The sequence below is a fragment of the Anguilla anguilla genome, chromosome 10, assembly GCF_013347855.1.
Source record: "Anguilla anguilla isolate fAngAng1 chromosome 10, fAngAng1.pri, whole genome shotgun sequence".
In the NCBI taxonomy this organism is placed as follows: domain Eukaryota; kingdom Metazoa; phylum Chordata; class Actinopteri; order Anguilliformes; family Anguillidae; genus Anguilla; species Anguilla anguilla.
The window spans coordinates 2,679,565-2,697,673 of NC_049210.1; the positions used below are offsets into that span (position 1 = coordinate 2,679,565).

The 18,109-nt window shown below is 49.3% G+C and overlaps 1 protein-coding gene across 1 annotated transcript; it reads left to right on the plus strand.

Moving 5' to 3' along the window:
- Nucleotides 1-309: 309 nt before the first annotated feature.
- Nucleotides 310-15,373, plus strand: tacr1a (tachykinin receptor 1a). Its single transcript, XM_035436137.1, is given in 6 exon segments — nt 310-1,536; nt 7,161-7,355; nt 12,654-12,804; nt 14,250-14,446; nt 15,033-15,186; nt 15,188-15,373. Coding segments are annotated over 6 exon segments (1,260 nt in total). The 5' UTR covers nt 310-1,132; the 3' UTR covers nt 15,347-15,373.
- Nucleotides 15,374-18,109: the final 2,736 nt, after the last annotated feature.

The window sequence follows — 18,109 nt, forward strand, 5'->3', positions numbered from 1 at the left end:
GAATTTAGATTATCCCGAGATCTGCTCACTGTTTTTGAACATTCCACCTTTTGGTCCATCGATTAACTTCACTGCATTGGGATTTTAAAAAGGCACGGCTTTCTCATAAAAACTGTGAGTGTTTTTGGTGTGCCTATATGCAAACCGAGCTGAATGACAATCCCCTCCCCTCAACCTTTGCCGCCATCGATCATAATAAGTCTTGAATTGAGAGAGAGAGAGAGAGAGACAGAGAGAGAGAGAGAGAGAGAGAGAGAGAGAGCGAGACAGAGAGAGAGTGTGTGTGTTTTCGTGAAGTGAAGGGGCTCAGTTAACCCCCGGACTGCGCTCTAAACGTGCTCTTTCGACTGCTGGCTCCTTGTCATCAACAACTGCTAAAACTGCAGCGGATATCAATACATGACAGGCAACTTTCTGAAACACAAAAAGTTTTTTTGTTTGTCTTACCAGTACAAATGGCAACCTCTACGTGAGACACCACAATAACAATTTCACAAATTCTGGCTTGCCCTCTGTCTTTTTTTTAACCAATGCAGACGAAAGGAACAACACCGACACGGTTGGTATTTAATTAGTGGACGAGCCAAATAAGGTTCACGCGCGTCGGCTTGCGGTAAGTGAACGCCTGAGTTATTTCAGCGGATATAGTCGCGCGACTGTGGTTGGCACGCGCCATAGAAGCGTGGCGATAGGTCCGTCCGTCACCGAGGTCTCCACACACAGCCGCGGAAAACCCCCGATACAGTGGATTTTACCGAGCAGCGGTCCTCCCTTCCGACTTGCACTGCAAGAAGATAACGGACACCGCAGAGTCACACATGAACAGTGCCGAAATCTGAAAGCGTCGTATTGTCGTAGGCTGTTCTTTCCTCCCCCAAAACCAGTCATTTCGGATTATAGAAGGCAAATCAATTATTGTCAGTGTGGTTTCATTAAAAAAAAAAAACTTTAGGAGCAGTGAGAATTTTTTTTTTTGTATATTTAATCAAAAGTTGTTCATATAAATATGTGTATTAGTTTATACGATTAGGTACACGTTTGATTTAATGCGGGGGTAAATGAATGCTCATTTAAGGTAGAGAATATTGTAAATAAACTGTAATATTGACAAGAACCCTACGCACCCGCAAAAATGGACTCTTTATTCAATACAACGGATAATCCAAGCAACTGGACCAATGCCACGGAGACCAACGGCACGGAGATATATTGGAACCAGTTCGTGCAACCGGCGTGGAGGATAGTTCTGTGGGCGATCGCTTACAGCACCATCGTCGTGGTGTCCGTGGTGGGCAACGTCGTGGTAATCTGGATCATCGTCGCGCACAAACGGATGAGAACTGTGACCAACTATTTTCTGGTGAATTTAGCCTTCGCGGAGGCATCGATGTCGGCCTTCAACACGGTGATCAACTTCGCCTATGGAGTTCACAACGAGTGGTACTTCGGGCTGGTGTACTGTCGGTTCCACAACTTCTTTCCTATAGCCGCAGTCTTCGCGAGCATCTACTCAATGACGGCTATAGCGCTGGACAGGTGAGCAGCCAACGACATATTTGTGCCTTTTATTTTTAAATGCGCTTAGTGAGCACCCCCTCCTCACTCTGTTTGTCTTTTTTCCCGATAAGTGTTCGACTTTTGGCCCTTGACATTTTTTTTTTCGTCGTCCACGCATGCAACCTACTGGTCTATTTTCCTTGTCACGTTGAATTAAATTTTAAGTTACGTTATTCAGAGTTACGATGTGGTGCTTTAAACGCGCACTTTACACCATTCCACTCATTTCAATCGCGCATCTGGGTCTTCGTTTATTTTTTATTTCCAGAGCTGAAACCGGCTTATCGTTATCCAAATATCCATGTAGACATCCATCTCTAGTTGAAATAGGGGCTCTAGAAATAATAATTTTTCAAGTTATTTTAATAATGCACAATTCATCCTTTGAAGACGGATACAAACGTTTACTTGTTTACACCAGGTATTTATCTGTCCTTGACGTATAGTAAGCTAATTTGGTGTCTTAGTCAATATTCACTAGGAATATATTACATTTTTAATCGAGGCTGTCGGTTGAAGCAGGTGTCTTGTTGAACCAACAGTAGCCTGCGTTCGTGAATGATGTACACTCTAATGTTTTTTTTTTAATTAAAATGTTTAGACCTTCTGACTGTCAATTACGTGATACTCACTCGGACATTTATCTAATAAGGGATTATCTATCAATGTCAAGTATTTCTTTAACTGTAGCCTATTTCAAAACTAGGTTCCTCAGTTGTATCTGTCAGCAATCAATTCTAAATGCACACACCTAAATTATTGCTCCAAGGAAACTATTGAAATTTTTTTTTTACTGTCACTGTGTAGCAATAACATTAGGAAAGCCATAAAAACATTAGGGTGCAATTTACAGTATTTTGTTTAATGCGTTTTACCAGCTACGTCACGTATCTTATAAAGCGTAATTTACAACTATAACTCACACCCCAGGGTGTGTGACTTCAGTGCAACTCCTCCGAGAGGAAAATGAACCTCAAGAAAACTGGCGAATTGTAAATGGGAGAAAGGATGTGGAATTCTAAGTAGCCTATAAATGACTGCAGGGCTAGATTAGATAAAACAACACAGGATTAGATGGATGTTGGCTTGTGATGTTGAGTTTATGAAACTAAACAATAATATTTGGTTCACCCAGTCTTTGTGCACAAAGAACTACAGGCGTTCAGACGTGAAGATGTGGTTCCAGCTTGAGGTTTTCAACAATAATCATCCGTCATCCTGGAAGCAATCATATTTATCATTTTGTCGCTGGACATTCTCCACGAGCGACGTTACGTAAAAATGAAGTCTTGCTTGTGTGCGCTTGTGAGTGTGTATGAGATTTTTTTTAAATGGCAGCCAACTTTCAGCAAACACTGAAGATGTCCAGCAGTGTTATTACATATCATAGTGGAATAATATAGCTAAAGGAGAAAATGTATTGGTGGGAATGAAAGCTATTAATTCCACGCAAAGACATTACACACTGACATGCAACGTCCTTGGATTCTCTTTAAAATCTGGTCCTAACTTTAAATAGCGGTTTGATAAACACAGTTACAAATCCGTTGTCCAACCGTTTTATCTCTTGTTGGCTGCATGCAGATTCATCTATGTGACCTTTTTGTGGTATTTAAGTAATAACTCATCAGTGCTGCAGCAGTGCAAGTATGTTAAACATCGACCCGTTCATCTTCGGGTTCTTGTAACATTTTCCTTCCAACCCAGAGCCGTTGAAATGTGTTTATGAGCGATGGGCCTTGAGATCCTAGAGGCGGTCAATAATGTCCATAGAATCTGGTGTGCTCACAGCAGACGTGTAATTGGTTTTTGACAAGCCCGTATTACAGACCACCCATTAAGCAAAAGAGCATAACAATTTATGACACTGCTATGTTTTTTAACTGCTCCCTGAAGATACCGGGGATATGAATTTAAACATTTGATTTTTTACAGCCAACACCTTTGCTATGCTTTATTGGCTTTTAGGTTAAATCGTTGTTGTGATTTGTTTGTTTAAGCTCTGCTGTCTGTCCTCTTAGAAACTGCGCTAAATTATCGAACCGGAAAATGCGTAAATGCTGTTACCGCTTTGTGACGTAACTTTCTGTGGCTCGAGCCTTTGTTACCGCCTCTGCGCGGATTCTTAATGCCTAACACCTTGGGCCGAGTCCGTTCATTTGGAATGCGCGTACCAGGCAAGCCGCCCTCCTCCTTCTGTGGATCCGAGTTATGCCCCCAGCCAACAGTAAATATTTCAAGAACATTGGGGAAGATTCCAAGTTAGATTGTCATTTGGGTATGGGATAATGCTATGATGAAAACATCGCTCAGAAGGGCCTTGGGCCTTGGTGCTTCTTGCTCCAGACAAATTCTGGTCACGGAATTCACTGAAAAGAAGAAGAAGAAGAAGAAAAAAAACCATTCCGAAACATCATCTGAAACATGAGAAACCATGGGGGCGGGGCAGGGTTTAGCCAATCTTTCGTAACATTGCGACAATGTTCTGGGCTCATCGAATATTGTTGGTGGGGCTGGAAGACAGTGATGTGGTATCGCACTGCAAGGCATGTTTAATATCAGCGCAAAAAAGACCACCTATCCTCCATTCTCACCTCTGTCGCTCGCCTCTTCTCTCCTCTCATCTTGGCTCAACAGTCTCTTTCATCATCGCGCTGCTTTGGCTCTGTCTCATCCTCTCTCCCTCTCACACTCTCTCTCCCTTGTTCCCTCTCTCTCCCTCACACTCTTTCAATCTCCCACTTTTCCCTTTTCTCCCTCTCCCTCATTCTCTCTCTCCCTCAGTCCCTCTCTCTCGCTCCCTCTCACCCTCCCTCAGTCCCTCCCACTCACACTTTCTCTCTTTCTCTCTCTCTCTCTCCCTTGCTCCCTCTCTCTCCCTCACACTCTCTCAGTCTCCCACTTTTCCTCTCTCTCCCTCTCCCTCCCACTCACACGTTCTCTCTTTCCTTCTCTCCTTCCCTCTCACACCCTTCCACTCTCCCTCTCTTATGGCACTTTGTCTTTTTTCGGTGCCGTTCTGTCCTCTCCCTCGCCATCTCATTGAGATGTTAGATTGCACTGAACCACTCTACAGCCCTCTTTTTGCGGCTAGTCACCCTACCATCCCCCCCCCCCCCCCACCCCGCCCCCAATCAGTGGTACAGTATTGCGCACCCAGCAGTTTTGCAGACTCATCGACCCAGCTTGGCCTCTAATGGAGATGATCAAAGGAGAAAGATGAGAGTCCGGTCCAGGCTGGAAAAACTGCCTGTCGCTCAAATGATCTCCTGTCCTTTTCGCTTCTTTTGTTTGCTTTCATCGCTAACTTGCACTGGAGAATTGTTTTCACACACACACACACACACACACACACACACACACACACACACACACGCACACACACACACACACACACACATGCACGCACGCGCACATGCTTCCACAGATGCACGCACACTGTTCTATAACCCCTCTCTCTGCTCTCCCCCACACTGTTCTATAACCCCTGCTCTGCAACTCTGTACTACACTCTGCACTACACTGTTCTATAGCCTCTCTCACACACACACACACACATACTATACCCTCTCCCTGCCACCCTGTTCTATAACCCCTCATACATGCTGTGCTGTACACGCTCTTGCACATGCAGTGCGCTCCAACTTTACGGCTGTTCGTAAGCACTGTGTGTGATGTGCCGCTGCGCTCTCCCATAGACGTTAGCAGATATTACACCAGGGGCTCCGAGCTCAGTCCTCCAGCATCCCTGAGCCCGCCGGCTGTCATTACTAAACATAATTGCAATTTCTGATGCGTAATGAGCTGTTGTTTGTTTTTCGTTAAGATGCTCTCAGTGTCTGGGAAGGAATGAATAACTCTCTTGGTGGCGCATTATGTCACAGCCACATATTCATTTTTTTTTTTTTTCTCTTCAAAAAGAACGAAGGGACGACTTAATCTGTCGCGTAGATTGGAGACGATCTCAGACGACGTTCCCGCTCGTTTTCCCTAAATGTGCCGTGACTCCGTGGGAGAAGGCTGCGCTTCCGTTTGATTTATTTTGTTTATGGTTGTGGAACGAAAACACAAGTGCTCAACCGCCTTAATCACCAAGGCAAGATTGAGCCGTGGATCCTGTGACTACCTTTCTTTCTTTCTTTCTTTCTTCTTTTTGATAGTGTTATTTGGGATAGCTGTAAAAAAAAAAAAAGACATGTGTCTATCCATCCCTCCATCCATCGATTATTTATACTCGCTAGTCCTGGGCTGGGTCGCGGGGGTGCTGGAGCTTATCCCAGCATGCATTGGGCAAAAGGCAGGAATACACCCTGGACAGCCCGTCAATCTGTGACAGGGAAGACTGGTGTCTAGTGTGTGACTGCATGTGTGTGTATGTGTGTGTGTGTGTGTGTGGACATGTGGATGGCTGTCTGTGGTAGGACCTTTGCATGTTTGGGTTTGTGTTTGTGTGTGTGTATGTGTGTGTGTGTGTGTGTGGACCTGTGGATGGTTGTCTGTGGTAGGACCTTTGCATGTTTGGGTTTGTGTTTCCTTGTGTGTGTGTGTGTGTGTGAGAGAGAGAGAGAGCGAGCGAGAGAGAGGAAGAGAGAGGTTCAGATACACAGTCTACACTTCCAGATGAATCCGTTCAGTTTAGTTCAGTTCACTTTACTTTATTGTCTCTCCTAGGGGAACTTATCTTGCAGCAGTACTAAAAACAAAAACAGTAAAAACAAGATATGACAAGGATACATACACAACAATCACCAAATAACATAACAGAGTAAAACACATTACATAAATATACAAAGACGCAAATATACACAAGCAGGATATATAACAAAGGAGGTACAGTAGTAGCTGGATGTGGAAACCATGACGCATAGTGCAAATTAAGCATTGTGCTCATTTATTAAGTTTATTGCGTGAAGTATTAGTCTAATTGCTGTTTGTTACGGGCACCATAGCCCAGTGCATTGTGGGGGGCGTCTGAAATGACTCATACATTGGATGGCCTGGACCAGGCTACAATGGGATCTGACCTTACGAAGCGCCCATTCGACAGAAATCCCAATCGGAGGGCATTTTTGTTGACACGTGAGCTCACAGGCTGTTTTGACAACCTTGGACGAGCGGTTTTCGCTGTGAACATTTGGGCTTCCAACCCAGGCAGGCATAGAGAAGCTGGGAGCCAATCCAATAAAAGGGCCTGTCGAACATGACCATTGTTCACCTTTCTGTATTTAAAACATTTAACCTTTGCAGGAAGTGCAATCTTTGCGGGCCTGTTTATTTATTTATTTTTTTTACAGTTTTAAGTCAAAGGTCAGGTTTTTAATCAATAGTGTCTATCAATAAATACCTGAGTATTTATAGATGTCCACCATTTTGGTCATCTGGCCTTGGATTACAGTTGGAGGAGATGAAACAGAACCACCCTGGGTGCGTGTGTGTGTGCGTGCGTGCGTGTGTGTGTTTGTGAGAGAGAGAGAGAGAGAGAGAGACAGAAGTAGAGAGCCTGCTCCCAGCTGAGTGACATGACTCAGCCAATACCTCTCCTCTGGGTGTTTCGCTACAGGTGTGACTCACACTCTCACCTTTGACCTGTGCCCCTCCCTCAGGTACATGGCCATCATCCACCCGCTGCAGCAGCGCATGTCGTCCACGGAGACCAAGGTGGTCGTGGGTGTGATCTGGGTGCTGGCGCTGTGCCTGGCCTTCCCCCAGTACTACTACTCCAACACGGCGCAGCTGCCCGGGCGCGTGGTCTGCTACATCAACTGGCCCGAGTACACCGTCTGGGACTTCAAAAAGATGTGAGTGGCCCCGCCCCCCCGCCCTGCCCCTCCCTCTCTGTCCGCGCGTTCCGCTGTGGCCATGGCGACTGCAGTAAAGTTCCGCTGGTCGCTGGCGTCGTTGGATCAGCGCTGCGCGAGTGAGCGCACAGGAAGTCGATGTGAGACGTTTCCTTCGATGCTCGCGTTTAATGCCACACGCGAATCTTCCCACCTTTCCTGCTGTGGGACCAAAGCACGGTTTAAAAATGAATAAAACCGTATAAAATGAATAAAAACGCACATCTCGCAAAGTATATTGTTGTTGTTGTTGTTGTTGTAGGTAAGCTGTCTGGCATTGATAGTAGTTGCGGGAGCTGCAGCAGGTACCCCTTGGTGAGGACGCGGGCCTTGTTAAAGTGAAGCAGCGTTACTGTAGCTGAATGCTGATGTATAACACATCCGTGACAACAATGGCGCTTGATGGCGGCCGCAATGAGGAATGCTAATTTGGCTTCTCCACGTCTTGCATTTTCGTGAAACGAAAAAACAGGAAAATTATGCTGTTGAACATTCCGTTCCAGAATGCCGTTTGGACTGAGGGCCTAATTATTCGCAATATTGATTGAATTTTTTATGTTTTTATTTATTTATTTAATTAATTAATTTTGCTCGGTTTGTCAACACATTTCTATCAGAGATTTGTTTTTTCAGGTTTATGGTCTAATGGCTGCTCATCCCACGGTTCATAAGCCAGCGAACACAGACACGTTGAGCCACGTGAAGCAGAAGGGAGAGGCCAAACTGCTTTGCTCAGGCACCGGCCTTTCCTCTTATACATTTACAAACCATTAATTTTTGGATTTTTTGCACGGGGATATTAGACACATAAGTACCTTGCCTGAGGCAGACGCGCCTGACATTGAAACCCTGCGGCACAGCGTGTTTGATTTTCAACTGATGCACCTAATGCGCCAGACTCATTAGTTTTTACCTACTGGCTGAAATAAGTGTTGCACAGATCGATGCTTCTGCATTTTTCAACCCGAGGAGACGTGTTGGGGGAATTTGAGTGCGAGTCGCTGAGGTACCTCTGGTGCATCGCTGTCTGCTGGCGTGGTGTGGCCTTCTAATGAAATGTTGTGTAAACAGGAAGGCAAGTCGAGCACTGGTGCTCAGCATAGGGTCGGGGATCTGAGACCTGACTTAAACAGCAGACGCCCCACCCCACCGCCCCAAACCACAGCAACGCTGATTTTTTTTCTGACAGAGAACTGAAGGGCAGGAGGAAAGGGTTCAGCCCCAGTGAACATTTTTTGAGGTGAAAATGAGGCGAAACGCCGTAGCCTACTGTAGCCTTTCAGGTGAAAACCCAGCTACGTTTGGTAAAAAAGTGAAAAGCTTTCTAGCCGACTAGTACACACACACACACACACACACACACACACACACACACACGTAGCCAGGCTATATCCGGGTAAAAACCTGGGCTGTGTGTGTGTGTGTGTGTGTGTCTGTGAGCGTGTGTGTGTGTGTGTGTGTGAGAGAGAGACCACAGTCTGCCTGAACTAGCTGCACATGGAGTGTGGTCCTCCGACTCGACTTCTGTAACTATCAAAGCTGAACAGGCCGGGCTGCAGACTGGAGAGGCAGTGAGCAGTGAGCGGGGAGCGGTGAGCGGGGAGCAGTGAGTGGTGAGAGGGCTTATTTGCAGCCAGGAACACAATCCCGGGCATTAAAAATAGCTAGAATGATCTGTCTCGGCGCAGAGTGATTTCTTCTTGACATTTCCGGTACTCTGTGTACTTCCACACCCCCCCACCACCCCCCACCCCCCCCCCCCCCCATGGATTCAGGTTACCCCCCCCCCCACCCCCAACAACACCACCACCATGGCACTGACGCACTGCAGCTGGGACCAGATCTGCCTTTTTTCAGGTGTTGGAGGCGGGAAGCTATTTCCCCAGCAGCTGAGGCGCTTACCATCATCATCATCATCACCGCCACCAGCCGCCAGCCTCTCTGACATGGCAGCCGGCGTTCCGCTGGTGTGACTTCCTCTCGCGAGACGCAAATAGACCCGCGAGGGAGGCTGACGCCGGGTTCGGCCCTCGGCCGTCAGACGGAGGCCTGGCTGCCTTCGCACCCGGTGCCGATGTTGTGGCACCCGAATATCCGGTCCTACTTTACATTTTTAGATTTTTTTGCTTTTCCGTGATATGACACACGGGGAGGCCCGTCATGACTGGATAAGATCGTTGACTCGAGTGTAAATCCTTGAAGGGCTTTTAATTAAGTTCGGCAAATATAACTCCCTCTCAAAAAAAAAAAAAAAAAAAAAAAGGTCCCTCTATTTTTTGTCACGGAGATTTTAAGCCTGGGATGAAACACTTCAGGGGGGTAATGCTGTGAAGCAGGATTACTGAGTTAGCTGGATAACTGCGCTGAGTAAAACCCTGTTTCACAGAGCAGGATTACCGAGTTAGCTGGATAACTGCGCTGAGTAAAGACCTGTATCACAGAGCAGGATTACCGAGTTAGCCGGATAACTGCGCTGAGTAAAACCCTGTTTCACAAAGCAGGATTACTGAGTTAGCTGGATAACTGTGCTGAGTAAAACCCTGTTTCACAAAGCAAGATTACAGAGTTAGCTGGATAACTGCGCTGAGTAAAACCCTGTTTCACAGAGCAGGATTACCGAGTTAGCTGGATAACTGCGCTGAGTAAAACCCAGAACAGCTCTTTTTTTTTACTTCAGTCCATGTTCCAGATTTGGGAGGGTTCTGGGTTTTGCTCAGTGCAGTTATCCTGCTAAAACTCACTCAATTTTCGCTTTGTGAAACGGGGCCCTGGTTTAAAAAAAAAAAAACAAACAAACAAGGGAATTGATTTTGAGGTGTAGCGAGCTTATATATCTCCAAATGATGTCTGTCTCTGTCCCGCTCAGTTTCATAGGCAAGAGTGTGAAAGGAGTGATTCGGTAATTCGGAGAGGGCTGCTGTGATTGGCTGATTACAGCTTACCCGCGATCTGATTGGCGGACCGGGGGGGGGGCTGAAACGCTGTTGACCCTTTGGGCCGTTCGCCCTCACCTTTTGTGCATTTGTGCGCTCGTCTTCCCGTCGAGATTACAGGGGGGGGGGGGGGGGGGGCACCTGACGCGGTATTAATAACTCTTGTGCGGTTACGAAAGCTCTCGATTCCCGACACTGGTATGCACACGCGTGCTCGCGCAGGCATGAGGACACACACACACACACGCGCGCACACACACGCACACACACACACACACACACACACACGCGCGCGTGCACATACACACACACAAACACACACACACACACTCACACACGCGCACATTAGGAAAACGGACCACGTTTCTTTGCCTGTCGCGCCTCGGGAACGAACTCTGAAGCCGGTGACTTCGGTTTGTCTCCGGGCTGCCGCCACCTCGCCGCCTCTCCATTGTCCCCGACGGGGAGCTTTCGAACAACTGCGCCGACGAGCTCAGCGGTGTCAGGGGGGTGCAGGGGAATCGGGTTACGGCCCGCCTCTGAACCCGTTTCACTCAGAGAACGGTGCGCTGGGTCAGGCGCCGAGCCGTGCTCGTTGGTGCTGAGCGCGTATGGTATGTTAAAAAAAAAAAGAGTAAAAATAAACAAATGTGTGAGATACTTTAGGCTGGTGTGTGAGGACAAGTGCACGCTCTTGTCTGGTCTTGTGTTCGGACCATAGGCCGTATGGTTCAGACACAGGGCAAGACGAAACGAGTGGATCGACCAATGAGAGGCTTCAAGCTCACAGGCCTCTCCCGTCAGAGCCAATCAGGAGCTTCGGCATTAGTGCTTTAATTGATTGCTGATTGCCGTCCTCTGTCATCCTCTCTCTGGCAGTGCGGTGACAAGGAGGTCACGTCTCATTTCTCTGAGTTTTTAAATAAGTCTTGAGTTTTTGTCTCTTTCTGACCTTCAGGAGCAAAGCTCCATCCCCCCGTCCCTCCCCCAGTCTCCTCAGTTCTGCTTTCAGTGGGAAGGAAAGGAGAGAGAGAGAGAGAGAGAGAGAGGGCCACTCAGCGTAGAAACTGATTCTGCATTCCTGAGAGAACTTTCCCGCTCCTGGACTGATTTCAGCAAATTGCCTGAAATCCACATCAGGCTGACTTAGAAGCACTGCCAGTGCTTTCCTAAGAGACTCCATTTTAGCAGAAGCAGAGTGTCAGTTCCTGTGCTGAAATTCAGACAGATGAGCGGTGTGTGTGTGTGTGTGTGTGTTTCTGTGTGTGTGTGTGTCTTTGTACGTATATGTTTCAGACCTGGGTCATAATCGTGTGAAATATTACACGGCCTTTCAAATACATTTATTTCCTTTATTTATGTGGACAGTGCATGTACAATTGAAAGTAGTTTGAAATACTTTATTGCGGCTTATTTGATTTATTTGAAAGTATTCCAGTATCAAATATTTGCAACAAGATGTCTGAAATATTTCTTATGAGGTCACTTAAAATGTTTTCAGCTTTGTTCTATGTATAGATCGTTACTAACATACTCTGTGATTGGTGGAGCTTTATCTCTATAATCTGCTTGTAAGGTGATGCTACAGCTGCCCTTTCCCTATTACAATAGCGTGATTACTCCCTACCCCTAATCAGGATGTTGGTGCGACAGTGATGCTCTGTTCTCCTGGCTAAACAGTGATGAGCTGATGTCTTTTAATTGGAGCAAGAAAGGGCTCGTCTCTCTACATGATGGCCTGATGATGATTGCTTTTCCTGCCGTGGGATGCGTAGCATAGGACGGCCTCTCCTGGGACTCAGGCTTTTTTTTCCCTGTAATTGCAGTTAATTACTCAAAAGACGGGTCAAAGGTCACGGCTGTATCTGTTGCGGTGAGAAAGATGGATGACTTGTCTCTCTCTCTCTCTATCTCTCTCTCTCCCTCTCTCTATCTCTCTCTCTCTCTCTCTAAATGTCCTCTCGGGATGATGGGAGTTTGGTGCCTCTCCCGTCATCCCTAAAAAAAAAAAAAAAGCGCTGGTCCACGGGATAATCAAATCCTCATTTCTTACTGGTGATGAATTGCCCTGTGTGAATGTGAATGTCAGCGAGCGGCGCTTCCACCGCGAACTGCGAGCGAGGGCTGTGCCTCAGACGATGCGCTGGAGCTCTGTGCAGCGTCTACGGGCCCTTTGCCCCCCCCCCCCCCCCCCAACACGTGCTTTTCACTTCTCCTTTCATCCATCACTTTCTTTACCTCCGCCGACGGCCCTGCTAATCCGCTCCCCCTCTCCTCCCCCGCCTGTCTCCCCCCCCCCGGTCCGTCTCCGTGGCGATCGGCGCAGGTACTACGTGTGCGTGACGGTGCTCATCTACTTCCTGCCGCTGCTGGTGATGGGGTGCGCCTACCTGGCGGTCGGCCTGACGCTGTGGGCCAGCGAGATCCCCGGCGACTCGTCCGACCGCTACCGGGAGCAGCTTACCGCCAAGCGCAAGGTGCCCGCCCCCCCCCGCCCCGCCGGCACGCGCTGACGAGCACGGTGATGTCACTGTCAGTTTAGACAGACAGACAGGCAGATCAACAGACAGGCAGGCAGACAGACAGACAGACAGGCAGGCAGGCAGACAGACAGACCGAAAGACAGACAGGCAGACAGACAGGCAGGCAGGCAGGCAGACAGACAGACAGGCATACAGAGAAGCAGACAGACAGGCAGGCATGCAGACAGACAAACAGATAAGCAGGCTGACTGTCAAGGACAGTCAGACAGACAGGCAGGCAGGCAGACAGACAGACAAACAGATGGACAGGCAGGCAGACAAATAGGCAGGCAGGCAGGCTGACAGATAGGTAGACGGACGGACAGACAGACAGACAGACAGGCAGGCAGGCAGACAGACAGACAGACAGACAGACAGACAGACAGGCAGGCAGGCAGGCTGACAGATAGGTAGACAGACGGACAGACGGACAGACAGACAGACAGGCAGGCAGGCAGGCTGACAGATAGGTAGACAGACGGACAGACGGACAGACAGACAGACAGACAGGCAGGCAGACAGACAGGCAGGCATGCAGACAGACAAACAGATGGACAGGCAGGCAGACAGGCAGACAGACAAATAGGCAGGCAGGCAGGCTGACATAGGTAGACAGACGGACAGACATACAGGCAGGCAGACAGACAGACTGACAGACAGACAGGCAGGCAGGCAGGCAGGCAGACAGACAGACTGACTGAGCACTGAACAATAGAATCCCGGTGAGAAAGCCCACTCTCTAAAAGGTGCCCTTTGAAAGCGGGCCCTTTCCATCTAGAAGTCAGGACCCGCGGATACTCTTTCTGACTGAAGATGCCTTCACTTACTCGCTATTTTCTAAACGAAGTTTGAGCCAGAAGCGCTGTCATATAAGGGCGCCGCAGAGTAGCCCTGCAAACGGCTCCTTTTGTAAATGCGGACGGACAGCAGAGCCGCGCGCTCAATTAGCCGTGATCACCGCGAGCGGTGCAGAGCCCCGCGCTCAGCCCATAAAACACCCGTAAACACTGGGAATGGCTTTTCACAAAAATGGGACAATCAGCCATGTTGTACAAGTTAATAAAGCGCACAGTGCACAATACATTTGCTGGAACATTTATAAAAACTGAGCTCTTCTCTCTTTCTTGCTTGCTTATTTTCTCCTTCCCGCTCTCTCCCTTCTTACTCTCTCTCCTTTTCTGTCTCTCTATCTCTGTGCCTCTCTCTCTATCTTTTCTCTAATCCCCCTCTCTTGCTTCCTCCTTTCCTCTCTATCTATATCCTGTCCTCTCTCTTTGTTTCTGTCCATCCCTCTCTGTTTTCCATTCTCACTCCCTTTCTCCCTTGTCTGTTCTGTTTTTTTCTCTCTCCATCCCTCTCTCTGTTTCTCTCCCCCTCCCCCCCTCCTCTCTCTATCTCAGGTGGTGAAGATGATGATCGTGGTGGTGTGCACCTTCGCCACCTGCTGGCTTCCCTACCACGTGTACTTCCTGCTGTACGAGTTCTTCCCGCACCTGTTCGAGGAGCCCTTCATCCAGCAGGTGTACCTGGCAGTCATGTGGCTGGCCATGAGCTCCACCATGTACAACCCCATCATCTACTGCTGCCTCAACGACAGGTAACTCACCTGCTGCTCTGTACTCACCGGCAGAGCACCTACGCTGGTGCCTGTAAATCTACTGCTGCCTCCACGACAGGTAACTCACCTGCTGGTGCCTGTAAATGGGGTTGTGGGGTCATGTGACATTCAGCAGCAGTAGACCCCCCCCCCCCGAGCAGAAGGAAACCACAGTTAGCGTTTCCTTCCCAGCGAGCAGAAGCTGGAATCTAGACGTCTAGAGGGGTGGAAGTCCAGGTTGAGAGCCGTTTTCACACAAACGGACAAGGCTAGCCGCAATAGCTGAGGTAGGTCAGGTACAGTAACTCAGGTTTTACCTGGATATAGCCTGGCTGTGTCCTAGTTGGCTGGAAAACTTTCACTTTTCGACCAAATGTAGCCCAGGCTTCTCACCTGAACGCCTCAACGCTGTTTCATCAGCTTTTCACCACAAAAATGTTAATCCGCTGGGTTTTTCCCGCTCAATTTCCGTCTTGTCTCCTCACTTTCCCCTCTCTCAAAACCTCTCCCTCATCTTTACCACCCCCCCTAAAATCGCCCACCCCCTTCGTCTCTCTCTCTCTCTCTCTCTGTCTTTGCCCTGTAGATTTCGGGCGGGGTTCAAGCAGGCCTTTCACTGGTGCCCCTGCGTCCCGGACGGCTCGTACGAAGGCCTGGAGCTGAAGTCCGTGCGCTACCTGCAGACCCAGACCAGCGTGTACAAGGCCAGCCGCCTGGAGACCACCGTGTCCACCGTCCTCCACCACGGCGGCGGCGGGGGGGGCGGAGGAGGAGGCCCGGAACCGCCCCCCGGGCCGCCGCCCGTCCCCGGACCTGGCCTCCAACGGCTCGTCCTCGCACAGCGTCTCCAAGACCGTGTCCGAGACGTCCAGCTTCTACTCCAGCCACAACCTGGCCTGAAGCCGCCCGGCGGCGGCACCCTCTTACGCCCCGGGGGGGGGCGGGGGGGTTGGGGGAGGGGACCGGTCCAGACTGCGTAGGCCTGCCACCAGATCCCCCGCTCCCCCCCCTGCATCCAGCAGGCCTATGTGGAGGTCTGTACTGCGGGGGGGGGGGGGGTTTGAGGCTGACTCTCGGGCCTCCTCGGCTGATTGGCCAATGCCCATCCTGGAAACGACATCTGACACCTGGACACCTGCCAGATGCTGGCCATTCTGAGGGAGTGTGTTGCTCTCCAGCGGCGAAATTTAGCAGCTGAACCCCCCCCCCCCCCAACAATGTTCTCTGGCACTTACTGAACAGACAAGCCTGGTGGGGGGGCCACGTATCCTGTGCACATTTGCCCCCCACCAAGCACATTTGCCCCCCTTCCTCTCCCCCCCCCCCGCTGGAATTACACCGCAAGTTGTCCTGGGGAGTGGACGCCTGGCGCAGGCGACGGTTTTGCCAGATTCTGAATCCGCCCTCCTTCCCAGGGGACCCGGAGACAAGAGGAACGACGACAAAAAACACCGAATTGTTCGCTGCCGACCTTGGCGTGCGGGGCACTGGGAGCGTACAGCATCTGAAAACAGACGGGACGGTTCACCCGTTCACTCGTGTATCGCTGGTTCCAATGTGCTGTGTTGTTGTTCTGTGTGACCAGTTCTAATATCAGTATGTTGCTTTCACAACCTAACCCATGCTTTTTATAGTATGTGCGCGTGCAAAAATTTTGACCGTATACTGCCTGTGTTTTTTGTGTGTGTGTGCGTGTGTTTGTGTGTGTAGGTGTGTGTGTGTGCGTGTGTTTGTGTGTGTAGGTTTGTGTGTGTTCGTGTGTGTGATTGTGTTTGTGTGTGTAGGTGTGTGTGTGTTCGTGCGCGCGTTTGTGTGTGTAGGTGTGTGTGTGTTCGTGTGTGTGATTGTGTGTGTGTGTGTGTGTTTGTGTGTGTAGGTGTGTGTGTGATTGTGTGTGTGTGTGTGTTTGTCTGTTAGTGTCCAGTCGAGGTCAGAGAGTAATGCTAAGTTACACTAGAAGGCCAGTACCTACGGGGCCCTTGTATGATATGCAGGCGTGCGGGTTGCGAATGTCATCACACGTCCTGGAGGAGGTAGGCCGATAAGGGGAAAAACAAGAGCAGACCTACATCCGGGTTTTAAAAAAAAATATGAGGCAGAGAGATGAATTATTATGAAATGACTGGAAGGCTTTGGCCATTGCAGATCCTGGGCGGCGTAATTAAAGGAAATAGAAAAAACGAGAGACGATGTATTTGGCGCTTAGCGAGGAGTGACAGGGAAACGTTTACGCGGTTTGCTGGATGGACGTCATTTTCTCTCTCTCTCTTTTCGTCTCTCCGGTCAGAGCCCGACTGTCTGGTCTCTGTGTCTCCTAGCCCCCCCTGCTCCCTGCAGTCCGAAATGGAAACACCCCTCAGAACATCGGCACGGGACGGCGGCTCATTCCCGAGTAAAATTAACCCGGGGTTCGGCATTCCGGACTCCTGGGGATTTGTTTTGAACCGTCAGACGCGGCAACGCTCTTTGACGACAGCGAACAGCTGCGAATCACGGTGGGACTCAGAGATAATAGCGACGGGAGGCTGTGCGTGTGAGTCTGTGTGTGTGTGTGTGTGTGTGTTGTGTGTGTGTGTGAGCGTGCGCGGGTGTGTGTGTGAGTCTGTGTGTGTATGTGTCTGTGTGTGAGTGTGAGTCTGTGTGTGTGTGTGAGTGTGCGGGTGTGTGTGTGTGTGTGTGTGTGAGTGCGCGGGTGTGTGTGTGTATGTGTGTGTGTGTGTGAGTGCGCGGGTGTGTGTGTGTATGTGTGTGTGTGTGTGTGTGTGAGCGTGCGCGGGTGTGTGTGTGTATGTGTGTGTGTGTGTGTGTGTGAGTGCGCGGGTGTGTGTGTGTGTTGGGTGGGTGGGTGGGGGCTGCGCTGACAGACTCTGACCTGGGCCGGGGCAGGTGATGGAACACTACACCTGTTGTTATAGATTGTTGAGCCGCGTGGGTGAAGACCTGAGGTCTCAGGTTATTGACAAGGCCGGATAAATTACTGCTCAGAGTGGCTGAGAAACAGAAGGGACAGTAAAGTCTGGGTGGAGGCATCTATCCATAGCATAGTTATACGCTGCCATGTTTACTCAGTTATACAACAGTTACAGCATTCGGTGTTATAAATAGAACAGAGTTACTGAGGTATTAGTGGAGCGTACTTGTTGAGTGCTGACCACAGGTGTGTGACACTCTGTTTTGTTTGCGAGAGAAAGACTGTTTGTGTAAGAGGAAGAGTGCGTGTGTGCGCATGCTTGCTTGCGTGTTTGTGTTTGAAAGACAGAGTGAGTGTGTGAGAATCTGTGTGAGTGTGTGTGTGTGTGTGTGTGTGTGTGGGTAGTGTTCCTGTTTGTGTGCGTCAGAAACACTTCAGGGTACGTGGTGACAAGTTTATCTGTGTGAGAGAGTGTGGTGCGTTTGCTAATGAGAGAGATAGTGTGTGTCAACATGTGTGAGACATGAGAGAGTGAGAGAGTGTGTGTATACTTTTGTGAGAGAGATTGAGTATCTGTGTGTATGTGTGTGCGAGAGTGAGAGAGAGAGAGATTGAGTGTGTGTGTGTGTGTGAGAGTGAGAGAGAGAGAGAGATTGAGTGTGTGTGTGTGTGTGTGTCCGTGTGTGTGTGTGTGTGTGTGTGTCTGTGTGTGTCCGTGTGTGTGTGTGTGTGTGTGTCTGTGTGTGTGTGTG